At 46.8% G+C, this 25844-nt stretch overlaps 2 protein-coding genes across 5 annotated transcripts in view; both read left to right on the forward strand.

The window, feature by feature from the left end:
- LOC122364365 (COMM domain-containing protein 4-like) overlaps positions 1-2779 on the forward strand; it is a 32525-nt gene extending 29746 nt beyond the window's left edge. For both annotated transcript variants that reach the window (XM_043334668.1, XM_043334669.1), the window contains exons 8-9: positions 1453-1635; positions 1920-2779. In XM_043334668.1, the coding sequence (XP_043190603.1) occupies positions 1453-1635; positions 1920-1960 (224 nt within the window). In that variant the 3' untranslated portion in view covers positions 1961-2779. The remainder of the gene's footprint in view (positions 1-1452; positions 1636-1919) is intronic.
- A 1872-nt stretch (positions 2780-4651) lies between these two features.
- The window catches only part of LOC122364347 (phospholipid-transporting ATPase ABCA1-like), a 56169-nt gene continuing 34976 nt past the window's right edge, over positions 4652-25844 (forward strand). Inside the window, exons 1-16 of one of the 3 annotated variants that reach the window (XM_043334637.1) lie at positions 4652-4877; positions 11369-11556; positions 14950-15456; positions 16105-16177; positions 19391-19544; positions 20048-20234; positions 20703-20846; positions 21286-21439; positions 21699-21772; positions 22065-22227; positions 22672-22813; positions 23143-23257; positions 24001-24124; positions 24526-24781; positions 25163-25286; positions 25557-25652. In XM_043334637.1, the coding sequence (XP_043190572.1) occupies positions 4796-4877; positions 11369-11556; positions 14950-15456; positions 16105-16177; positions 19391-19544; positions 20048-20234; positions 20703-20846; positions 21286-21439; positions 21699-21772; positions 22065-22227; positions 22672-22813; positions 23143-23257; positions 24001-24124; positions 24526-24781; positions 25163-25286; positions 25557-25652 (2583 nt within the window). In that variant the 5' untranslated portion in view covers positions 4652-4795. Of the gene's footprint in view, positions 4878-6438; positions 7475-10439; positions 10479-11368; positions 11557-14949; positions 15457-16104; positions 16178-19390; positions 19545-20047; positions 20235-20702; positions 20847-21285; positions 21440-21698; positions 21773-22064; positions 22228-22671; positions 22814-23142; positions 23258-24000; positions 24125-24525; positions 24782-25162; positions 25287-25556; positions 25653-25844 lie in introns of those variants that run through there. The other 2 variants (XM_043334638.1, XM_043334639.1) reach the window with 2 other exon arrangements.

The raw sequence follows: 25844 nt of genomic DNA on the forward strand, positions 1-25844 counted from the left end.
AGCAAATTAAATAACAGTTTTGAGTGTAAACTATTGCGTAGGTGTCGGACATCTTTGGACAAATGGCTGGCTTGGACATTTTTGGACGGACAATCGACGTAAGCATTGGACATTGGACGGACTTTGGACATGCGTTTTCTGAAATTGACACCACTAGTACATACCTACTTAGAGGGTGGGACGGGTACGACCCCACTCGACCCCACCGTTTCGTCCCTGGTGGACCTAGCGCATCGCGGAAAAAACGAACGGGTGCGCCGTTACGACACGCAGCGAATGGTACCTGATTTTAACCATCGCATGTGTGCGGTGTTTGCCAGCTTCTAATGTGTAGGGGGGGGGGGTCGGTTGGACCCCCCCTTGCCGTTTGGCCCCTGATCGAGCTAGAGCTTCGCGGAAAAAAACGAGCGTGTTGCCCGTGACGAGAGGAAGCCGATGATACCCAATTTTAAGGTCCTAGGTCATTGGTTGACCTTCCAGGTCAGGTAAATGACCCAATGTCGGGAAAATCGGGACCTGTTAGAAAGTCGTAAAATGTGGCTGCTAAGGGGGTTTTCGGGGTGCTGATCACGAATATCGTGTTAGTTTTGATCACAGATGATGTCTTTAAGCATTTAGACCAGGTCGGGTCTGGTCAGGTCAGGTCAACCAGTATGCGTCGTGACGGGTATTCGTATTACGTGTCAACCGCCTCTGACAGCTTCGTAACATGTTATAACATGTTACGAAGTCACCAAAACTACTTCGTAAATATTCAACTGGTTGCTAAATTCGAATTCAGCTCCAAAAACTAGCCTAGAAACATGTAAAACTCGAAAAAGTGAACCGAGGTCACCAAAGGTCAATGACCTGACCTGACCTTCAGGTGACCTTGACACCCACCCTAATGCATGGGAGCAACATCAAATCACATGTTTGAACGTTTGAATCACGAAAAGCTTGCAAACGCGCGGCTAATGCGAGCGGACATACGCGGAATCGCGATTTCGGCCAAACATGGTCTCAGAAAAGAGGTCAAATGTCATTGGGGTCAGGGTCATTAAATTTTCAGGGTAGGTGTAAAATTGATCAATGTGAGGGTACTGAAAGTTTCGTCGCGATCGGCCGCTTTTTACGCGAGTTATTCGCGAAAAACCAGATGGACCCCCTACACATGCGAGGGTTAAGGTCTCAGGTCAACCGGTAACCTCTGACTAGGTCAGGTCAAGTGACCCAAGGCACGGGTCTGGTTTTTGGTAAATAACTTCGCAAAAAATGGACGCAGAGCCGCGATTTTGACACCATCGTGTTCGCCTTGCTCAGGCGCGTCGATTGGTATCTCTCTCATTCGGCAGTCTTTCCTGCACGGCAAACCTCACCTTAGTTCCCTCAGTGAGGTCCACTGTTCTAACCGTCCGCCGCGGGTCCGTGCCCTTCTCCGCCCTGACCTCGCGCCGGTGCCTCCTCTCACAGAGCCGGGCTTCAGTGAGGTGCAGTGGGAGGTGGCCACTGTTCGCGACTCGTCCGACCCAGACAGCTGGGCTCCCCAGCTCAGCCTGACGGTACAGCTGAGCAGCTGCCAGCAGCAGCAGCAGCAGCAGCGGCAGCGGCTGCAGCTGCTGTTCAGCCCGGAGGCGGCCGCCGTCTGCCACAGAGGTCAGTATTTGTCTGTCACAGAAGTCAGTATGCCTCTGTCAGAAGTCAGTATGCGCCTGTAGCTGATTCAGTATGTGTCTGTCACAGGGGTCAGTATTAATTGTGTAATGACTCACTTTTTGGCGAAATATGTAAATAATGTGTGATGACTCACTCATTTGGCGAAATATAAGAAGCTTAAATCATGATTATTGGGTCAATTTTTTTAGTTTTCATATTCGAAGAAGAAACCAGTATCCAGTCGATCATCTAATACATTAATGTGCATAATTTATGCGTTACAGAGCTCCTGCTGGCCCGGCGCCGAATGGAGGACGTTTCATGAGGTGATGTGAATGCTGCCGCCACCGATCACAGTCGGTCCAGTGAAGGCTTCGTTGGCATGGCAACTGCTTTTTTCAAGGCTGACGACTGACGTGCATCCCGCACTGAGACCCGTGGCTGGCTACGGCAGTGGCAGCGAACATTGTCCCGTCGCGCTATTATCCTAATGCTGTAGTGAAATATCGTTGGTAGCACGACCCTCAAAATAGCATCGTGGCTGGCGTGCATTTCTGTGATACAAGTCGCAGTGGGGAGGCAGGGGTAGTAGAATGTCCAAGTGTACTCGGTTCTCTCTGTTTTTTTTTTCTTTTGTAAGATAACCCAAGGTCCTTGTTACTGTGGGCGCCACTTGGTGCATACCTGGAACACCTGGCTTAGAAATATCTTCGGGACCAATAGTCGTTTATCGTTGGCAATCAAAAGTCCCATGTGCGCTTGGTCGAAAGTTATCCCTTCCATCATGTGATAAGTGACGTTATTTTGTTATCCGTGGGTGGACGTGGTTTTGATACGTGCTTTGGTGTATGTGTAGTGGGCTTAGCATCCTCTCGAGACCGTACGAAGTAAATTTAGACCAGTTGGTGACGTCATGCTACTTGTATGCGCGTGTGTGTGCACTGGTTGCCAACATAGGCAGTAGGCTTTTTAGGTTCGGGATGGGTCCCAATGTTCTCTATACGCATTGTTCACGAGTTAATCATCGTTAAACTGTAGGCTGTCCCAATGCGATGCATTCTTGCAATCAGAAACTCTCCAAGTGTTTTTGATTATCAGTCTGCTTGAATCCCATATATCGTTTATAATATATGAGTCGCTTGCAGTTCCCTTTTCTGTGGCATTGTGCTGTATGTCCGGGCGGATTTCAATTTTGTGTGCTGGTTGGCCTCAGCGCCTCTGGCGGGCGTTGCCATAAGCAGTAGTTCGATGAAGTGGCATCCAATCCATTCCCTCTCCCACGCCAGTGGTGTCAGAGACGGGGCTGCGGAGTCATAGTCGGCCGGAGTCAGCAGTTCTACTCGGAGTCATAGTTACCATAATATCAGACTGACTTCGTAATCGAAGCTGACATTGCATAGGATAGCTCAAAGTCATTCACGATGTCTGTTGGTTGAAAAAAAATATTACGTTTGTTGACCTTATCAATATAGGGTTTATCGTAGCTAAAGACATGCTCCTGTCTCTAACGAGCTTTTTAAGCGCGAAAAGCATAAGTCTAAAGATGGCCAAGGCCCAATACCCATGAAGCTATTAGCAGCTGGAGTGGAATGATTCGGCGAAACAGTAATAAACTTCTTGCGTGACAGGAGAATAGACATCAGAATCGCCTTCATCCACCGGTCGTGTTTTCGTCGCTCGTAAGCCATGCGTGATGCGTCCCCCATGGGTGACAAATGTGGTATTGGAATAACAACAGAAAGCGCCCACACCGTATCGCAACTGCCACACGGCGTGGGCTGGTCCGACCAAAGCGAAATTATGTTTTCACGTTTCAAAGCGGAGCTAGTGTTATTTGATGAGGGCCATGTTTAAGTAACTCGCTATTCGATGAGCGCGTTGGACTACTTGAGCGGTTGTCTTGCCTAAGCTAGAGAACCGTTAATTGATCATCCACAATTCGCCTGTCGTCCTAAGTCTAAATATGTACCTTACTTATCTGCTAGGTCAGAAGTCAATCTTCAGATCACTGATGTGATGGGCATACAATCCATAAATGCAGGGGCGAAACGTTTGCGCTATAAAACAGAAACACTTATCGCGGCACCGTTGTAACGGTAGTCGTACTACAGTATTGTCACGGGCTGGCACCTCTGCTGAACGGAGCACATAGCGGCGTTCACCTCAACAGCCCGCATGTAGCTGGCAAGTGGTTATTTTGCCCGAGTTTTTACCACGTCTGCGGGACCACCGATCGTGCGGTAGTTCGTGATCCGTGATTTTTGCCCGACTTCGTCTCTGGAGCGTGGTGTTGGTCCGTTTTTACTCGAAGAATAATGTCATGTTATGAGGACTGTACCGTAATCGGATGTCCAAAGTGGAATCATATGACTGAGTGTTTTCTCATCTATGTAGTTGCTTGCGAGTTTCACTTTCACATTTCTTGCTGTGCACCTGATGAAGTAATTGCATCGTTTGGTCGCCGATAAAGCTTATCGAGAGCGGGAGCGGTCAGGCGATGCGCCGCCTGCGTTTAGTTACGCTACGCCTGTGGGCCGTCAGGTAGACATAATTAAACAGTAATTAACTATTCCGTGCCCGAAACGTAACGGGCCAATAATATCAATCGCCGACGGTAATCATCGGACAGTAATATAAGTAGTTCCTGCGGTTAGACATGCACGCGATGCGTTACGGCCCGACTTTCGGAGTTTCGGTCATGATCGCAGCTCTATGGTTTACTGTGCTTGCAATGTCAACCCCTTAGAACGATAGCTCAACCCATTACCTACATTACTCCGGGATCTAACCTATCTCCCACCAGTAATTTGGTTTTATCTTCCACATCCCGCTCGGGCCGCGAGCAGGGTCTCGCACCACCCGAGTACCGGTGGCCCGTCGACCGCTACGGCCTGTCCGCTCAGCCGGTTTTTGTTCCGGCTGAGGTTCAACGGCGTGCACCGCCGCGCCGGGCCGGAACAGTGGGGTGCCTGGCGGTGGACCGGCCGCTCGCGGGTCGCGCTGCAGCCGTCAGTACGGTGACGTCACGGCCGCATTGCCGGGAGAGCGGGGAGGATCGTCTGTGTTTTTTTTTTTTTGCGTATTTACGTGTATCGATGCGGAGAAGTCGCGGTAGAAAGTGAGGACAGAAGTGTGAGAGCAGCGCCCGTGCGTCCATGTGATGGGAGCGCCGTGGCTGTCGGCGCTGACTGGAAGGAAACGACCCATGCGAAGGTCGTATGAGGACGTTGACATCAAGTATGGTAGGTGACCACAGCGCAATGCACTATGAAATTAAAATCGCATGTTCAGTCACCCTTTTGAATTATCATCGTGTATTTAAAATTTGTCATAGTCTTATATGTTGCTTTTGGTGATAAAATTGATCCATTGAAGATGGTATGTGTTTGGATATTGACACAAGTGGGTGGATTGTAAATTTATCGGGTATGACACACGATATTTTTAATTTAGTGGTTTGTTTTTCTTTGTTTGTTGCCTATATCTGCGCATGTGTGACAATCACTACTGTGTTCGTCTCTAGGTACAATTGCTAGCGGTGGCGGTCCGATGAATGTGATTTTCACATACATATGGTTTTCTGTGCAGTCATAATATTTTTATTTATAAGAAAGGAACCTAGGCAATCGAAATAGTTGCCCACTTCTTCAAAATAGGCATGATCATCTGAAAGAATCCGAGTAAAAATGACACTTTTGTGAAGCCCGGTGTTCATTGGTCTGGTTTCATTGCAAAAGCAGAAATTGTTAATTGTAATGAACACTTCTTCAGCATAAGCGGACAGATTGACGCGGGCCCCGGGGCCCAATCTTATAAAGGTTGTGCTACCAAATGGCGTACTATCATTCCACCCCACTCTATTTACGGCACCCTATTCACGCAATCTTATAAAGAGAATAGTATGCTAATTCTATTCACGCCATTTTGCCCACAGTACAAATCAACGCCAGCAGGAAACACCCAACGTGATTGGTCAATGTCTTGTCGCCGTCGCTATTGGAAATTATGCGTACTGTTTGCGAACAGCAAAAGTTATGTGTTTTAATTTTTATTGGGCATTTATTTCTTTTAGAGACACACATATGTGAAATAAACAAATTATTTATGGAAAACGTGATAGCAAAGTATGGAAAACACCAACATGCTTGAAGAATTCTCCTGAAAAGTGGATTGCCGACCAAATAAATTTCAGCGAAGGCATTCTCGCGCTCAGAAAATCGAGTGAATAAAGTGTTTCTTCAACTTATCATTTGCATTTATTTGCTGTTAAGGCATTGCAATAAATTTGTTAAAGAAATATCTAAATAATCATTTAATTATAGCTCGGCTACTCTTTCAGTAATTGAAGTAATGCCGTTGACAATGAAGCTCCTACAATTTGAGCATCAGGATACGTACATTAGCTGGATCAATTCAAGATATAGCTTATTTTCCTTCTTGTCTTCATGAAGATAAAGCTACTAAAATTCGAAGATTACGTACATGAACTGAATTAGGTCAAGTCACAGCTTATTTTCCTTCTTATTCAAGCATAGGTACAGTCCACAGCAGAAGTAATGTGGGGTTTCAGTCATAGGTATGTTCTGCTTCTGAAGCTTAGGAACGATTAACCAGACTACAATGAAACTTTGAATGTAGCTTATATGTATCGTCACCCTTGCAGCTGCAACTTCAGCTATTGACATCTTCTTTTCGATCACTCCGCATTAAACAATCGCCAGTCAAAGCCAACCGTTGAGATTGGTAAAACCCTACATTACTTTAGCGGTGGGCTGTACCTATTACCTAGCCTAAAGCTAAAAAGCAATTCCTCAAAAGATTTAAGTACCCAGTCTACATATCAAAGCTATATCAAGAAAAATACTTGGTTCAGAAGTCAGATCGAGATGCAGGAAGAGAAACAACAGATTGATCACTGATCAGTGACTGTGCCAAACAGAAAGTGAGGAAATACGAATGGTGAGTAGGCATTTATAATTTTTTGACAAACTAAGGTATATCATCATTAATTTAAATATCTAATCAGAAGCCATGAAGTGCCCGTTATTTGTGTCATACGTGAGACGTGAGAATAGGCTAAAGACCCATACCGATTCTATAATGCAGTGGCTGCCGAAAATCTAAGACGGTTACTAATGCTAAAATTCTCTTAAAAATCCCCTTTTTATTGGAAAAATAAAGCCATATAACGATGAACACTCGTTTTTATGTGTTTTAGTGTGCATTTAGTTCCTGGAAATACATGTTTTGAAATTGATCGTTGTCTGTCTAATTAAGCATCATTATAGTAAATATGAGTTAATATGTGGAGGATGTTTTAATCTTAGAAATATCATAATGTAAAATATTGCGTACTTATATCATAAAAACATGGAATTTATCTTAAATCAATTAAACTGTCTGAGAAGCTCGTCAAAGTACGCCACAAATTCTGGCGTGAAATGGACGCCGCTGAAACCGCAAACAGCTGATGATTGTCGGTGTTTTGAGATGTGCACAGCTGCTCACGGTTAAAATCAGTTTACGGTATCCTCAAAACCAGCGGCTACCAATACCGTAAAGAGCGTGCCGTGTTTTCGATTTCACAGAGTTTTATAAGATTGCGTACTATATATCCAGCCTTAGAGTGCTGCCATATCCATTTCACGGCGTTTATAAGATTGGGCCCGGGTGTGGGTGTCGAGTGTCGACGACGAACGGACGAAGACGACGAAGAGATAGGGGACATTGCTAAGGCGATATAGCATGTATATTGTATGAATAATGTAGCTTTGGGCGAGCGAAGGAAAGGTCCAAAACCTGTTTATCAAGTCATTAACGCTGCAGAACAATATCTTAGGTGAGTGTTGACTTTCTAATGCCAACCTATCTACCTCTATATTTGGCCTTGTATCTACCTACGTTTCCCACAAACAACTGAAGACCATGTCTGGTGTCAGTGTCAGTTGTTGGTGAGTGGTGACCTTGGTGGTGACGTACCAGGGAAATAAGCCAAAATTGGAGCGCCCTTTTTATGATCCTGTGACTGTGACAGGACTGGCTCCCATAGGGTCCGGTTTAAAGGACCTTAAAATGACACCGGTTTTTGGGACGATAGTGAAAACAGGGCAATACATGCATGCTGTTATGTGCAAATATTTGTGGTTGATATTTTTATGTTGGGAAAACAGCAGCAATGTTTCCCCTCCATTAACCTTCGCCCCAGTGGGGGGCATATGTTACCTACCTTACCACCCTGTCACATTTTTTGCGTGTACATAAAAAACCGCGGCGCTATGCGCCGCGCCGCTTGGGGTAGCTTTTGGTACATCAATTTTGGACAATGTGTGAAATTTTTTACCCCAGGTCATGTCAGGCCAGGTCACCAGGTCAAGTTAACTAACCAAGCCTATAAAAGTTTGCAATCATGTCCAGCCTGCAGTGTTTGTCAGAAAGGTTTCAAACTTGGTGGATTGCATGATGTTATGGGCGCATACAATTTGTATATCTCAGATTTTTTATATCCGTGACCTAAGGTCAGGTCAGTGGCATGACCTTTCCATTACAAGTCAATGGAGAAAAATGAAAATGCCTTTAGATCCGTGTGTACGCATAGGAACAGTCCAAATATTTCAGAATCACAATGATTTGGACCACCCGTGATGACCAAGGTGTCATTTTTGCTGATAGCCTCTAGAAAGGTCATCCGAGGTCATTTGAGGCTACAAACAGATTTTTGCCAATAACTCGAGATTGGAAAGAGATAGAACGCTGGGGATGGTCTCATTGTGTTTGTCTTGCCGAGACGCATCGACTGATATGCAACATGACCTTTTCTGGCCAGGTCATGACCTTGACCTGAGGTCAAATTTTCAAGTTGACCTTTCAAGATCAAATTAGTTCATTCGACGCGTCTTGGCGAGAGGAACACGATTCTGGCAATAGAAATGTCGTCGCTTTTTGTAGTCGAAAGTAATTGTCGAAAAACACTTTTCGTAAAAACAGCTATTTTTGGAGTTTTTGCCCTCTGGAGGCTAAACCGTTGACCTGAGGTCAATTTTGATAATGACCTTATCAAAAGAAGAGTTCAAAAGCTATCGATTGCTATACCATGCGTTTTTCTAGCTACCATAGTTCCTGAGATAACGGCATGTTTTCTGAAAAATATAATAACAATTGGCAAATTTTGACCTTTGATGACCTCTGGTGACCCCAATGTTGCTCTAAGATGAAAAATGACCGTAATACTTTCAAACGTACGCATTGAGAGCTATCGACTGCTTTTTACCGCGTCTTTCTATCCTCTTAGTTTTTGAGTTAGAGGTGGGTGGTAACATATGCCCCCCCCCCCCCCTCCCCACTAGGGCGAAGTTGGCTGAGACCGCCACTGGGGCGCGGGTTAATGATTGCGAGGACTCGGTCCGTACTTAACGGACAATAGACAATCTCTGTAGTGTGCCTGGTCATGGATGCTGTGCTGAGCCCTGTGATGATGCCAGAAGGCTATGGTAGGGATTGCAGAACTGCTGGTGAGTGATGAGCAAGGTGTGCATATGCTACCTTCATGTTCATGGAGGTTAAGGAAATGGGTCAGGACATGACCTGGTAACCTGGCCTTGTATGAGCTGGGTCTGAACTTTCACATGCATGAAAAAGTCAATGAAATATGTATCAATGAGGTCATGCATCAAAATGCTTTGGGATTTTAGAATGCAACGCTCAGCTTATCTCCTTCCACTTGCATGCTTATGTTTGGCTCTGTCTACCGTCGCGACGTAAATGAGTGCTGACGATCTTCATGTCACCAGTGAGGACTGAGGAACGCTCTGAACCACATCCAACTCCACTTGTCCCAAAGATGCAAAAGCAGTATGTGTATTACTCTTCATTATTTTCGAGTAGAGAGTGTCTGTATTCGGTTACTAAGCTTATAGTTGATATCTGTTTTATCAACCATCTCACGACTTATCGCTGATGATGCCCGCGATAGTTACTCATTTTCAAAGCCAGTTATAGAAACTGCATGAATTCATCCACTTTAGTGTGCTAAGTGCTTTACTTCAAACGTCACACAACACATGTCAAACAATCGTCATTCGTCATCTTATCTTCAAATCGTGTAACCACAGTGTACTCACTCAGTGACGTCAATGCATCGTCACATCAAATGAACGTCACAACGATAAATGTTAAGAGGTTGTTGAAGATGCCGAATATTTATAGCTACGCGATTCCTTCGATATTTACATATCCACACACAATATTTATCCGCATCACGTTACACATGATATTTAAAAACCTTTATGGTTCTTAAATAAAAATTGATTGCAAAAATCGAAGGCATTACGATAATGCTTTGATTTCTGCAAGCAGCAAAATTGACTCCAGCATACATAATGCTGATGAGAAGGAACAGCTACTACCATAATGCTCCTGCCGTGACCTTTTACCTGACCTTTCCTTTATCCATGGCATGGTCAATGGTCATCAAAAGCCACGAGTAAACTACGCCCTTGTGTGTTCTCCTTTTATTTTTTGCATTAGGTAATTTGTACCTTACATCAAAGTATGTATTGTTATTTGTTACCCATTAAATTTAGCTTTATCGTGCAAAGCGATATGTTCGTCCCAAAGCCGTCATTGCTTTTATCGCTGGCTCCTCAGCTTGCAATTGACGGTTACCACGTACCACTCACTCCCTGGGTTATCCCGACACGTATGTGTTATCGCACCCGCTGACTCGTCAGAATGGGCGGGAGGGAAGATAACACCGGCCTTCATATCGCCCCGTGTCGCCGTGTCGTTCTCCAGTCGAGGCTCGGGGCTCGTGCAGGCACGGACTCTGATACCGCTGCAGCGCGCACGTGAGTTGGCAACACGCACGGCGCCGTAGGGTGTAATGTGCTAATAACGTTTTGATCTCTACTGCACTTTCTCTGAGTAGATCGTGCTCTTCTGTGCCGGAGGTTTTGCTTCTTTTTCTTCCATCCCCTACATTTATTATTTTCTCTTTTGAACCTACCCCCACGCTGGGCAAATCGGTCTTCATTTCAACCGCCTTTGCGGGAGTCCCCTGACCCCTCCAGTCACGCCCTCCCACGTAGCTCCCGGGACGCTGGGGAAGGGGAGCCAGCCGACTTGTGTAGGCGATAGTGACGGCGGCAGTGTAAGCGGCTGAGCCAGGGCTAGTAGCGGTCTGGAACGGACGTGCATCCCTTTATTCGCTGAGACAGTCGTCGAATAGTTAGTCGTGAGATCGAGAGGTAGGAGGCGATAAGTCCAAAGCTACGTTTTGGACCGAAATGTACACTGGGGGCTAACTTTGTTTTTGGTAGTGTGCCGGGTCATAATTTAACCCTGCTCCACTCTGCTAACAAGTTTGGCGATTTGTAATGCCGAGCATGTGGACACTGCTCGGTATTGACACAACGGAACAGTGCAATCGTAGCCGGTGCGGAGCGAGGAGTGGTGCAGCGCAGCGTTGCCGGGTATTCGTGTGGATGTGGCAGGACGGAGGGGTAGCTTGAGCTGGTCTGCGTCCGATAGGTGCCGGGGAAGTGACAAACGATGGAAGGGATAGCCGGAAAGTGACGTACCCGCGGCGCTGCTACCCTCACCGTCAGTGTCGCATCAGTGACATCGTGTCAGTGGTGTGCAGACGATGACGATTCAGGATGTCGTATATCGGCTTTGTGTCATCTATGCCCCATCTGCCTTGGTACCCCATCTCACTGCTCTGTTTCTATTCCCCCAGGAAGCGAGAGCCGAGGTCTGTTGGGGTGCTCCCAAGACTCGGACGCGGAGGAGGCGGAGGCACCGGGACGGTCAGCCATGGAGGCCGCTCCGACCGGCCGCCGGCGGCGCACCTGGTGGGATCAAATGGTGGCCACCGTCCGGCGCAACGTCACCATCAAACTGAGACAGAAACGACGCACCACGGTGGTGAGTATACGGGAAACAGCGCATGTAGTGAGACGGGAAACGATGCGTTATAGTGGTGAGTAGACGGGAAACGGCGCACCACAGTGGTGAGTATACGGGAAACGGCGCACCACGGTGGTGAGTGGACGGGTAACGTCGCATGTAGTGAGACGGGAAACGGTGCGCTACAGTAGTGAGTGAGACGGTGAACGGCGCGCTATAGTCTGTCAAACCTAAGAAAGAACGGAGCTAAGGCGCCTCCAAAACACGTGCATTGGACATTGGAGATATCCTACCGAGTACCGGTGCTTAAATTTGACAGAAATAATCTCAGGTGCTTTGGATATAAAAAGAGGTACGTGCATCAATAACTGCTGCACTTTAACCCTCGCCCGTATAGGGGGGGTCGAACGGACCCCCCCCATGGTTTTTCGCGAATAACTCTTGTAAAAAGCGGCCGATCGCGACGAAACTTTCAGTACCCTCGCGTTCATCAATTTCACACCTATCCTGAAAATTTCATGACCCTGACCCAAATGACCTTTGACCTGTGACCTACTTTTCGAGACCATGTTTGGCTGGAATCGCGATTCGGCGTACCTATGTCGGCTCGCATTAGCCGCGCGTTTGCAGTCTTTTCGTGGTTTCAAGCGTTCAAACATGTGATATGATGTTGCCCCCATGCATTAGGATGGGTGTCAAGGTCACTTGAAGGTCAGGTCAGGTCATTGACCTTTGATAACCTCGGTTCACTTTTTCGAGTTTTACATGTTTCTAGGCCAGTTTTTGGAGTTGAATTCGAATTTAGCAACCATATGAACATTTACGAAGTAGTTTTGGTGCCTTCGTAACATGTTACGAAGCTGTCAGAGGCGGTTGCCACCTACTACGAATACCCTTACCGGTTGACCTGACCTGACCTGACCCGACCTGGCCTAAATACATGAAGACATCATCTGTGATCAAAACTAGCATGATATTCGTGATCAGCACCCCGAAAAACCCCATAGCAGCCACACTTTACGACGTTCTAACAGGTCCCGATTTTCCCGCCTTTGGGGTCATTGACCTGACCTGCAAGGTCAACCAATGACCTAGGACCTTAAAATTGGGTATCATCGGCTTCCTCTCGTCACGGGCAACACGCTCGTTTTTTCTGCGAAGCTCTAGCTCGATCAGGGGCGAAACGGCAAGGGGGGGTCCAACGGACCCCCCCCCCCCCTTATACGTTCGCGGCTGGAAAAACACCAATACGGGCGAGGGTTAAATCCGTTCTTTCTTAGCTTTGTCAGACTATAGTTGAGTGGTGAGTGAGACGGGAAACGGCGCACTGGCAAGAAGACGGGAAACACCGTACTGATGTGGTCAGAGGGGAGTCGGCGAATCGGCAAGGAAAGCGGGAAATGGCGCACCGAGGGGATGAGTGAGATAGGAAAGTCCAGTGGTGAGTTAGACGAGAAGCAGCGTATTGGGGTGGTAAGACGGGACACGGCGCACCATTTAGAGAGACAGGAAGCTGCGGACCGTTGAGTGAGCAAGACTGGAAATGGCGCGTTGTAGTTTGATACGGCCGAATAATCCAGGGTTGGTCTGCGACTTCAGTCAATGGCCTTCTACGCCATCCATCTCTGTTCGATTCCCGAGCTAGGCACGTCACGTGGATGAGTCGCCTTCTGCCCGATTATAGGAGAGTTCCTATTAGCACTTTGTCCACAAGATACGGCGTTTAACCTTAACTACCAACCTACTTCCAAACCTATGAGGAACGATGTTGTTGTATAAATCGTACTTGTTAGAATCGTGGCATTTGATGCTGGAATGAATAAGTGCATATGACATGGATAATAACGCATGCTGTTTTGTCATTACATACTGTTTTTGATGCCCCCATGCGATAGTACATAGTTCATGGATCAATTATCTATGTTGGCATTCTTTCCGTTTAACTTTGAAATAATTCAGCATTCACTTGCAAACATCTAACCTTACAGTGTTAATTAATTTTTCTCAATCTTGGAACATCAACCTTAATGCAGGCATACATAATTGTTGCTGTAATGCAGGCATACATCATTTGCTGTCAGTCCTTTTATTTTATTTAATACAGCGCCACGATATCTCTCTAGCGTTGGCGGTCATTCGCCTGACATTTAAGAGAATGTCGCCCGAATCATGGATAAATGGGTGAGATTTGGCCTGGTTGCCACGCTAAGCGGTGCTCTTTACGAATGACACCAAGGACCCACCATCCGATCTTGCCCGCGCCCAGCTCACCGGATATAATTTTATTCAAAAGTTTACCGTATACCGAGTTAATGGTGTAACTAGATGGTAGATTGTGGCACGGTCCTTCCAGTTCTAGCGTGGCTCTCTCTCGCCCGTTTTTAGCCTGTTGGCTGTTTTGTGAACAGTAACTACTTACTCCATGGTAGATATGTAAATTTGACCAGCTATCGTGTTTCCGTGAATGTCGCGTGTTTCCGTTGATGGCACAGTGGAGCCTGTCCTCGGCATTTTGCAGCGACAGCAGTCGTATTTCATTGTGATAATTGATACTATGCTGATTGATGTGTCTCTTATTTCCACTATGTAAGGCTTAGTGGCGTAAAGTAATAGTCACTTATTCGCCGCACGGGCTAATTTTATTAATGCGGTCAAGTGCTGTGAAATCCTTTGGGTTTGCGGGAACTGATGCAGTCATTTGTCTTGTTTGTGCTGCCTATTGATAATTTCAGTTGTGCGAGTGAAAGGCAAAACAATCGATGTTGCCCTCTTCTTTTTTACTCTATTTTCCTTGTCTATCTTTTTTTTGCCTCCGAACATGCTTTTGCTCGTTTTCTTGAGTTAACCAGTAGTATTTCGCTTTGTTGCCATTGATTATGAATTGATTAACGTTGAGATCAATTTCGTTTTCCTGTGAGTCGGCTAAGCTGCAAGCTATCGCCGTTATTATCTAAATGCACGCGAATCGAGACAGTAAACGCTGGAGCTAGCTTCAACTCACTTCAAATGCAGTACTCATTGTGCTAGCCGTCATAGCTAGGTCACTGCGCACTACGTAAAACCAAGAAGCAATACTTTGCCTAGTTTGCCACCAAAGATATGACGTACTTAACATTTATCTAAGATGTTCTTTGCTAATTTTATAGGCGTAGCGGTATAAGCTGCCATGCGTTGTTGTTTTTTTTTTCGTATGTGTAATTTCATGCCAGTAAGTTCAACGCATTGCTTTCTATGTTTTCAGCAAGTGCTGGCTATGTCATACAGAATTTATTTAATTTCAAAACTAGTAATCTCAACTGTCACACCAAATCAATGCATTTGCCGATACAACAATTTTGTAACCTCTCCTCCGCATCATTTTCTCGGTTCATCAGCTTCCCTTCTCACCACCCTCCCCTTTCTTTTTCGCAGGAGGTCTTCATGCCCATCTACATCTTCGCGATCCTGGCAATTGTGCGCGCTGTCCAGCCGGAGACCTCCTACCAGGCGGTCGTCTCAGAGCACGGGTCCGCCGTGGTCACCGGCCCCCTCTCGGCGGCACCCACTCTCCAACTCCATGTCACCCCTGACGGGACGGCCCAGCGGGAGTTTGGTCGCCGGTTGGCGGCGCGACTGAACACGTCTGTTGAGTACCACGCCACAGAGGCGGATCTCGAGCAGCTGAGCACTGCACTGCCGGCCCAGCAGATAGTGGCCGGTCTGGTGCTACCCCCAGAGCCGGGCACGAGGGACCTCGAGTATACAATCCGCACCGATCCAAGACTGATGCTGAGTGTAGCCAAATGGGCCGGCGTGGGTCAGTGCCGCGGCCAGGGCGCAGAGGGAGGCCTGGAGAACCCGGCCACCTGCCCGACCAACGACTACTTCTACAGCGGCTTTCTGCAGCTGCAGAGTCACATCGACGCACTTATGATGGAGGTGAGGATGGCGTGGGATGTGGAAGGGCTAGGTTTTTATTATAGAAGATGAATCATTGTAAAGCAATGTGTTCTGATGGTGGTGTACTCAGTATTTATAACTCGGTTGTCGTGTGCAATAAGTGTGCGTAAGCACATTTGCTCGACAGCGCTTCGAAATATGGAGTTGGCTCCGAGCATTTGTATGTTCGCGACATTTTTAAATGTATCGTCACAAATATAATTACGCATAATAGGAGGCTATACACACTAAGAAGCTGCATGCACTCCTGTTTCCATATAATCAGGTTTGTTTGAGTATGGACCATGTGTCTAAATTGTCTTCCGTTTATGCCACCGTATCCTTTCTTTATGATTGGAAATGTCGAGCTTAGCATCGCAAATGTCTCTTCATCGCTCGGAAAGGATTGCTGTGGCTTACTATTGCCGAAGTACATAAATTGCTCGAGGACGGATCCTTTGTCCTGTCCGGGTCGTAAGGCGATTATTTTGCCAAGGCTTAACCACAAATTGTTCAATTACTCTGAACGATACTGCTCTTAGATAATTCAGTAAATCGTTGTCTATCTCCGATTGACTTTTCTGGCCGTGCCGTGGGCTTATTCTGATGTCTGGCGCTACATTGCTGACGCTTCCGTTGATGTTACAGGACCAATCCAAGCAGATGGTGCCAGTGACGAACCTTACGATGCTGAATGGGCCGAAACACGAGGAATCCACAGGTGGGTACATGCCGTCACTGAATATGTTAAAGGCTTGATTCTTCAGTCCTGTTCAACATGTTCAACCCATATACCATGAATGTGGACCGGATAGACTCGCTCTCTCTAGGCAGGACTAGGTCATTCTGCTAACATTAAATGGTTGCATTGTTGCTAGTTTGAGATCGCTGCGCAAGACACCTAGGTACGCAAGTTACTGTGAAAACGCATGCTACGTTTCGCAAGCTATACCGTAAACAGGGATAACTTTGCCACCTTTTCAACTTTAGACGCTTGTGTTTTTTTTTTAAGCTTGCAAACTTATTGGGGCGACTCTACGTTCAAAACACGGATGAAGATTAGCTTTTTGACTTAAGAAAAAGAGTCGTGGCAAAGTTAAAATGAAAAGGGGTGAATGCTAAAGAAGGATTTTACAAAGCTAATAAATATTTTTTCCAGCGCTTTTTCTATTGTATGGGGTAGGGCAACCATGGTAACCCTACCCCATACAATAGAAACCCTGCATTGTTTTAAAATGAGAATAAAGCAATTAGAGATTTTTTGCTCTTGAAGGAAATAGTTCACTTTTCACATGGGTTTTTGAACTGGTATTGCATGCAGTTTTGTAGCTTGAGCTGAGACTAGCACAAATCAGAAGATTTTACGACCCAACGATCACCCTAGTCGAAGATATTCCATTTCTCGTTCCGAAAAAGTGTGTTGCTGAGGAATGCAGCCACGTCATCGTCAGCCAATCAGCATGCTGCTTACAGCCAATGAGCTTGTATACCTATACTAGTTACGCAATATGATTGGTCAACGCGTAATAATGCTTCCGCGTCAAACAATATTTTACATAGGTATATATAATATAGTTCTTCCTATATTGAAATATATAAAATAATTTCTTTCATAGAAAGGTTTTATTTTATTTTCTGATCGTTTTGAGTCTAAAAAATAATAAAGCAATTGTAAAAAAACTAATTTCGGGAAAGTGAACTATGATCACCCTACACCATTTTCGAGAAACGTGGCAAAGTCACCCTCGTTTACGGTACTCAAAATGCAGTCGTCATTCGCAGCACACATGTTAATAGTTCTGTTTTCGGGAATAGTACGCCCTTTTTATTGTTTTCTGACGTTTTCTCGGAACAAATTGTTGTGGGAGAAAAGTGATGTTTTGGCTTCGGAAAATAATCGTGAAGGGCTTTGTAACGTTATTGGTACGGCTCTGTAGCGATGTAGCTTGCTACTGTGAAATAGAAGGAAAGTTCATAAGTTTTCACTTGTTACCATCATAATGCCGCTGTTTCTTTTTTTACAATCAGTATTACGAGATTAATCAAGGCTTGATTTACAAGGTATAGTTATGAGCGTTCGCCGTTCAGCATCACCAAAGCAATCACGATCAAACCAATAATTTCACGATTTGAAACTAGATATGATAAAATATGTATCATACCCGTAGACCTCTGTATACATAGGTCTATGTATGTATATACCTATTAAGCGTCACGCGATTAGTCATTCCATGCAGAGCTGCGGAGTCGGAGTCGGAGTTGGAGTTGGAGTCGGTCGAAGTCGACAATTCTGCCTGGAGTCGGAGTCGGAGTCGCCAAAATCTTGCCGAATGCGACTCCGGACTCCGGAGTCGGAGTTAACGCTGCATGGCTCAACGCCATGCACTGCGCCTGTTTGATTGACGATACTGTGCTCGAAATTGGGTTTTATCGATAAAAGGCCATTTTGCTGTTTTGGACGAACGTTTTCAGCGAAAGAAGCAGAAGACGGTGAATGCCCCAGAACCTGCTTTTTAATTCTACATGTTATTTTTAATGTATCTTTGCAACGCACCTTGGAACGCTCAAGGGATCGTTTCAGGCAAGATGAAAACATCTCCATTCTGAACTCAAATATTATGATATAGACTTTAATAGAACCGTCCGGGGTCAGAGTCGGAGATAGAGTTGGAGTCGGAGTCGATTTTTGAAGCCGGAGTCGAAGTCGAGTTGGAGTCATCCTAAAATCCATCGACTCCGCAGCCCTGATTCCATGTACCCTTCATTATATGAACCTCACATTCTCTTAGTGTCCCTGGCCCGAGATTGTGGGACGACTTTGGGGGAAACTCGTCGTTTGGACGTCTCACGCGACTCTCGCACGACTATAATATGTTTTCTCACTTACCTTTGCGTGCTGGAACGTTTCACCGCGGCTCTGTGGCAGTTCAGAGCTCCTCTTCACTGTGCAGACGGCCGGTGGGTCCTTGTCTGGCGAACTGTCTGCGGAAGCGCTGGCAGACACAGGTTCCGAACCATGACCCACGCCGCCCCTGAGTGTCTCTCAGTATGTTCGAAGTGGACGCCACCGGAGCTGTGCCGCCCGCGCGTCGCCCCCTGTCACTGTAGTGTCAAAGCGAGCCGCAGCCGTTATCAGACCGGTGCCGCATTTTAGTTGCGCCGGATCGATCGCAGCAATAATTAAGATGATTCGGCCGTTAAATTTTGTGGGGAAGTAATGAGTGGCGCAACTAGCCACCGCTTTGCCTGGGAATTGGTAATTTTGTATGACTGTTGCGATACCGCTTATCATGATGCATGCATTATAAACGGCGATATTCTTATCATTGCGGCGTGCCATGACTGACATCGAACGCTCAGCATCCATAAAGGGTAATACTATGATGAAACGGTATTTCGACCAGGCTTTCGATGCCCGATCGTAAAACATTGACGACTTCCTTTGATCCTAAAATGTCCCATAGCTAACTGACCTGAATTTCCGGCTCATAGTCGACGAAAAAATTATGCGTGCTATTAGTAGTTGCACGAACGCATACAAAGCGAGTTTACTCTGTCGATATCTCTCGTCGGAAAGCGCTGTTACGTGGCACACTGTCACGATAAATGCCGACTTAACGGGCAATAGAGGAGTCACTTTAATTACCGAGAAAAGTGGGGCTGGCAAATGCGCTCGTAACAGTTAACTGCATACATTGCGTAACTGTGTGCACTAGAAACTGGGTTTATTTGATCTTTATAGTACCAGGCCGCAAGAGCAAATGTGCATAGGTATTAATTATACACAACAAGGAAAAATGCGTTCAATTGTTATAATTGGGAATTGCAGCCAATCTTTCTTTTTACTTTCAGTGACCACTGCTTACCTCGTTGTACTGTTATAGCTCTGATGATGCAGCTAATACTAATATGTGTTTGACGTCTCTGCTTTCAGACAGCTCAGAGTTTCTGCGCATTTTCGTGCCCCTGTATATGGCGATCTCGCTGTCTCAATTTATCACCTACCTGTTGACTTTGATCGTCGGAGAAAAGGAGGCCAAGATCAAGGACGGCCTGAAGCTGATGGGTCTCCGAGACTCAGTCTATTGGTGAGACACGCGGGATATAATCCCAGTGCGTAAGTGGCATATTACGACAGGAATACCTGAAACTAACAGTAGTTGAGAGGTCATGTTTTATGATATATGTCAGCTGCTGTCCACTAATGAGTGAAAGCTACTCCATGCATACTGCATGGCCGGCTGATAGGCGGTTACATAAGTATTTCCTTGCCGGGAAATGCAAGTGATGTGTTCATAGTTTGTTTAGTTGTGATTCTTGTTTTTCAAACGTTTTTGATTATTTCATTGCTGAGTATTGTCCACTGAATGTGAACATTCTCAAAAGTGATGTCCGTATTAAAAAGACATTGAATCATGTTTGTTGTGTTAGCCGTTAGGAAACGTATGGGCTTTGCAGAACCTGTTTGTTGCTGTTATGAAGTAGTGTGATTACCAAGTATGTTTCTGTTTAAAGTTAGCTAAAAGCCCGCTCCATCTTTGAGTGCCCAAACGAGCCCCTGTGTGACAGCTCCACCCAACCTGTCCGTCAGGTTCTCCTGGTTCGTGGTGTACGCCGTGTATGTGTTCGTCGTGGCCAGCATCTGCATTGCCATCATGGTGCTGAGCAACGTGTTCCCCTACTCCAACAACGCCTACATCTACCTGGTCTACGTGCTCTACGGCTGGTCGCTCGTCATGTTCGGCTTCATGCTCACTCCGTTCTTCACCAAGGCCAAGGTGTGGGCTGGACGGGTGATACTCAGACCGTTACCGGATACGCGTTACGAGGTGTCTAACATTGTGTTTGAGGTTTGTGTACCTTGTTTTGCAACATACTATCGACACCGTTTTTATAGGTTTTCCTCTTACGATCTGTTAAGTTGTTTTAGGAGTGAATTTCATTCCAAAATGACTTACCTCCATGCTTGGCTGTCATCCCTCACCACTCGCTGGTCCTTATCACCTCGCTGCCAGCAAACTGCGTCCCACATCCAATAGGTAGCGAGCGGGGCGAGTAATTTCGTGCCCCCATGACCTTTCTCCGCTCAGGCAACCGACGCTCTAGGTAACTTGGCCATGACCTTGTGACCTCCGCCCTTAGATAACCGGTGGTTTAGATAACCTGTCGTGACCTCTTGACCTCCATCCTTAGATAACCGGCGGTGTAGGTAACCTTTCGTGACCTCGTGACCTCCGTGTTCTCAGGTGGCCGGCGGTGTGGGTAACCTGGCAGTGACCGTGGTCTCACTGCTGTTCCTGCTCCAAGTCTACCTGGAAGGAATGCCTCACGGCGTGTACTGGCTCATGTCTCTCATCAGTCCGGTGGCCTTCACTCTGGGCATTGATAGGGTGAGAAACTGGGGCGTATATGACTGTGGTGTATGTGAGGTGGCTGCTGCAGTGGGTGTAAGGGTTTTAGGGGAGTAATATAAGGAGGATGGTCGGAGGGGGACGAACGCAGTGGGGATATGCGACTGCTAGAAGATAAATGGCACAAGCCGGCACATTCTATGATTCGCTGTTATCTGTTATTTATTTTTAATTCGTTGGTTATAAAGTTAATGTGCAGGTAAAATGTAAAAACAGAATGTTCACATTATAGGATAGCTAACCTTTCGCTTTCTCCTTGTCTAGGATTTACTTTTTGTGTAATCTTTCTCAAAGGTGCACCTGATCCGGTAAAAACAAATCCTCCAAACTCGCTGCGTGGTCAATCAGCCAACAACATAAATCCGCCCACGGCACTATTCCGCCCACATTTCTCTAACCGGAGCCATCGCGCCCGCAGGCGGTGGACTTTGACAATCGGAAGATCGGCCTACACAGCTTCAACATGTGGGACGACAGCGGCGGGCTGCCCTTCGGCGGCTGCATCGTCATGCTGTGCGTGGACATTGTGCTCTACGCCTTCCTGGCCTTCTACTTGGATAACGTCCTGCCCAGTGAGTGGAGTTGGTGATGTAGGAGTGGAGTTAGCGCTGTATGTAGTGTGTCAGGATTTAGTGTTGTGATGGGCGATATCCTATCCGTACGCTGCCTTGGAGGATGTTGTAAAGAATATTTCAGATAGATGAATTAAGTGAAAAAGTGGACTTTCTTGTCTTTATCTCAGCCTGTGCTCTAAGGTCCATTGTGATGACTCATTGTAATTAAGGAGGACAATTATTAGCTGACCCTAAGTGGTAATGTGACTTTTTGCAGATGAATACGGCCGTCGGGAGTCGGTGTTTTTTATTTTCAAGAAATCTTACTGGTTCGGTTCGAACAAATCACTGGTAAGCTGATCACTGGTAGGCAACAAGCTATATTAAGATAAGTTCATGAGCGTACCAGGACGTTTTTCATGTTCTTTTTCTTCGTTTTATTTTCACTATCTTCAAGCGTGGTTTCCTGGATTTTTTATTTTTTACTTCCATGGACCACGTGACCCACCCATGAGCTATATAAAACTCTCCTAACCCTTGGACATATGTGACCCATCTTGACCTTCACGACCCGACCTTTGACCTGCCCCTGACCTCATTTACCCCTCTCTTTGACCTCCGTGACCCCTTCGGTCGCCCTCAGCTGCTGGCTGACATGGACGGCGACCACGCGGCGCTGGACGGCCAGGACTCGAGTCCCGACGTCGAGCCCGTCTCCGGCGAGGTGAAGCAGAAGCTGGCGCTCAGGGTGTTCGCCCTGCGGAAGGAGTTCACCAACAACAAGAAGAAGGTGGTGGCAGTGAATGGTGAGTGAGAGGAGTGTGAATGGTGAGCAAGGCGAGAGAGGGAAGGTTTGACTGATACGGGCTGCAGCAAGTTGGGGTCGGATCACACAAGCTTTTATACTGGAGACGGTCCATTTTAAGGTTTTCGTTGCGTTTCACTGGTGGCTATTGCATGCACGCCCCTGTTCTAATTGACGTCTCGGTACACAGTTTGGGAATGATAATATCATCTCTGAAATGTATGGGTGTTAACAAAATGACAATAGGTAATATAAGTAATTGCTGACTACCTTGCTTGCTCATTAAAATGCATTGCATGTTGTTCCAGTGTAGGCAAATCTTAGCCAAATTAGCATCCGTTTTCCATCACCTATTCCGTTCCATCACCATCACGTTCCGTTTTTCCATCGCCTATTCTCGACATACCCTCCATCACCCAGTTCACATCCCTTACCTTTACCACAGACCTGAGCCTGGACATGTACGAGGGACAGATCACCGCCATCCTGGGGCACAACGGCGCCGGCAAGACGACCTTCTTCAACATGTTGACCGGCCTGACGACGCCCACCAGCGGCACGGCGTCCATCTATGGACTGGACATCACGTCAGTGGCTCGGGGGAGGGGCGGGGAGAGAGGGGGCAGTACGGTGTGGCGGGGTGTGAGGTGTTGGTGGAACAGACGTTACATTAGCTGCAACATAACGGAGTAGTTTATGGCTGCAAGATTGACACAACTCTGCTTTGCGTCTTTTCGAGTTGTTCTGTTTAATTTTATGCTTTGGAAAGGAATGGGAAACGTATCGTACGTTTGTGTTAATTTTCTTGTTGCATTTTGGGACAACATATGCTCATTCATCTTATTTTCATCCTTCCAACAGGAGGCCTCAGAGCTGTGTGACGCCGCCTGACCTTTGAACTTGCCTCTGTTGACAGTGACCCGGGTGACCTCCGCGACCTGTGGGGGATGATCGGTCTGTGCCCTCAGCACGACATACTGCTGGATGACCTGACTCCGCGGGAACACCTCGGATTTATCGCCACACTTAGGGTGAGAGGAGCGTAACTGGGCCCGAATGACCACTCGCGGCGCGTGCTCGCAGGCCGAGTCCTTTCGTTAATATATGCTGCATGATTGTTGGCTCCATGCTATAGTCAGCATCATATTTTAACGGTCTCTCTCCATATAGCTCCCTCTCTTTATCTCTCTCTCTCTCCCTCCCTCCCTCACTTCCGCCTCTGCTAGTCTCTTCTCTTTCTCGTCTCTATCCCATGTCCCCATCAGCCTCTTGCCTTGCTTTTTACGCATGTAATTCAACTTTTCTCATTTGTGCATGCACAATTGTATCAATATACACGAGTGTCACAACAACCTCATACACCAGTCGCCGAGACCAGAGTAGACCTTGACACACCTCTGTAAAAACGCCCTCAAGGACGTGTGATAGCGCTATCTTCACAAGCGTGGAGCAGCTGCTGTGCTCACAATCTTGAATCGGACCGTTTTGTTATGCTTGAAGCCTTAGATAAAACCGATAAAAGACTAAGTGATCTGACCGTTGACCTGACGTGTGTTTGACCTTCGCCCAACCCGTAAACCTGTGACTTGCAGAATGCAGGTGTCCATTGTGACTTTTCATGACACTTGGCCTTAGCAAAACCCGTGATCCTACATATAACCGTCATGTGATTTAGGCAATTAAGTGAGTTTACTTACTTTGACCTTACCCATGGCTCAACCGGGCGACCTGCCACTTGTTCTCACCATTGACCTGACCTGTGACCTCTCCTCAGGGCATCCCACCAGAGCGTGTTCAGGCTGAGATTAACTCCACTCTGGCCGACGTGGACCTACTAGAGAAGGCAGACGAAGTGGTGCGAGGCCTCTCCGGCGGCCAGAAACGAAAACTCTCCGTTGGTGAGTTGGCTGAATATGAGACGTGGCTGGTGTGGGGAGGAAGAGTGTCGACAGTGTTTTGATACAGCTGTATGGCATATGTTGTCTATATTAATGCATAATTTATATAAAAATTGGCATGTAACGGTTGACTCGTTATTTAGTGCATTTACGTTATTTAGTGCAATGGATCTCGCTATGAACTGGTTAGCTGGATAGTGGATATTAGGGGAGCCGGCAGGAACGCTGTTTTTTGACAAATGATACAACAGTCACCTATCAGACACATTCTCACTCAGAACTAGACTCTAACACTCAGACTCTCATGAGACACGCTGACTGTACTTGCAAACACATTCACAACGTCCATTTCCCAATGCAAACTCTTTACTCATCCCATGACCCCCTCCCCCACTCCCCAGGTCAAGCGCTGGTCGGTGACCCCCGCATCATCATCCTGGACGAGCCGACGGCTGGCGTCGATCCGTACTCGCGGCGCCACCTCTGGAGTCTGCTGCAGCGACGCAAACACGGCCGACTGATGCTGCTCACCACCCACTTCATGGACGAAGCCGACATCCTGGCCGACCGAAAGGCGATCGTGTCGGCCGGCAAACTGCGCTGCTGCGGCTCGTCCATGTTTCTGAAGAATCGCTTCGGACTCGGCTATCACCTCACGTGAGCGCCGAATGGGAGATGCGAGGCTTAGATTGAGGGCAGAAGGCAGAGATGATGAGAGATGTTGCATGGTGGGCTCTCATGCTAGCGTAATCAATTAGTAAATTAGGCGTTGGGTGGCTTGTGCATGCTCCGGTAGAAGTATCTGTTGGTAGTTATGTGTCGGATTATTTGCCATGGCTATATCAGAGCCCTCTTGGGACTCGTTGCATCCGCTTCCATCCTATTTATTAGCATGTGCGTTACGTGTTGCCAGTCGATAAACAAACTCACGAATCTACCTCTGTCACATCTCTCCGGTTCAATTTCGCCTTTGACTAGATAGAGTAGCGTAGTACCACAACCAGCCACATCTGACTGCCATCCCCCTCTGTGTTTCAGCATCGTGCAGGGCTCCACGCCGTGTCTGGAGGCTGTGGACAAGATCATCGTGTCGTACATACCGACACGGGAGCGAGGCAGGGCGCACGGCAACGAGCTCACATTCGTACTACCCATGGCGTCGGTCAGTACGGGGAATCTGACCGTAAACGGATTCGCTGCTGGGGATGTGGTGAATTATGGTGGAAAGCGTATTGTGCATACGCAGCATATTTTGGCTGGCAATCGTCGTTTGTTTTAGAGCGTCTTTGTCATTGATATCCGTCTTTTTAGTAATTTGTTCGTGTCACACTATTCTCGAAACCTTGCACAATGTGCTTGATTGACCGTCCATGCCGTCATCCACTAACCAGCGCCCTGCTGGGTAACTTATGACCAACCACCATGTTTCTAGGTGGGTCGGTTTCCGGAGCTGTTTGCTGAACTGGAGAAGCAGCAAGAGACGCTGGGAGTGCAGAGTTTTGGCGTCTCGCTCACCACACTGGAGGAGGTAAGCTGAGTATTCGTGAAAATACTTGACAATGCGCGCTTGGTTAAGGTGACACCCTTTGTATTTGATTTTATTATATTCAACACAGTACAGGCTAAAGCTATTGCTAAAGATTTCTGATACGAAAAAAAAACGCCTTTCAGAGAAGTTTGTTTATGTTTTGTTATAAAGTGCTGCTTTTTTGCGTCACGG

Source organism: Amphibalanus amphitrite, unplaced genomic scaffold (assembly GCF_019059575.1).
Source record: "Amphibalanus amphitrite isolate SeventyFive unplaced genomic scaffold, NRLGWU_Aamphi_draft 000671F_arrow, whole genome shotgun sequence".
NCBI classification, from domain to species: domain Eukaryota; kingdom Metazoa; phylum Arthropoda; class Thecostraca; order Balanomorpha; family Balanidae; genus Amphibalanus; species Amphibalanus amphitrite.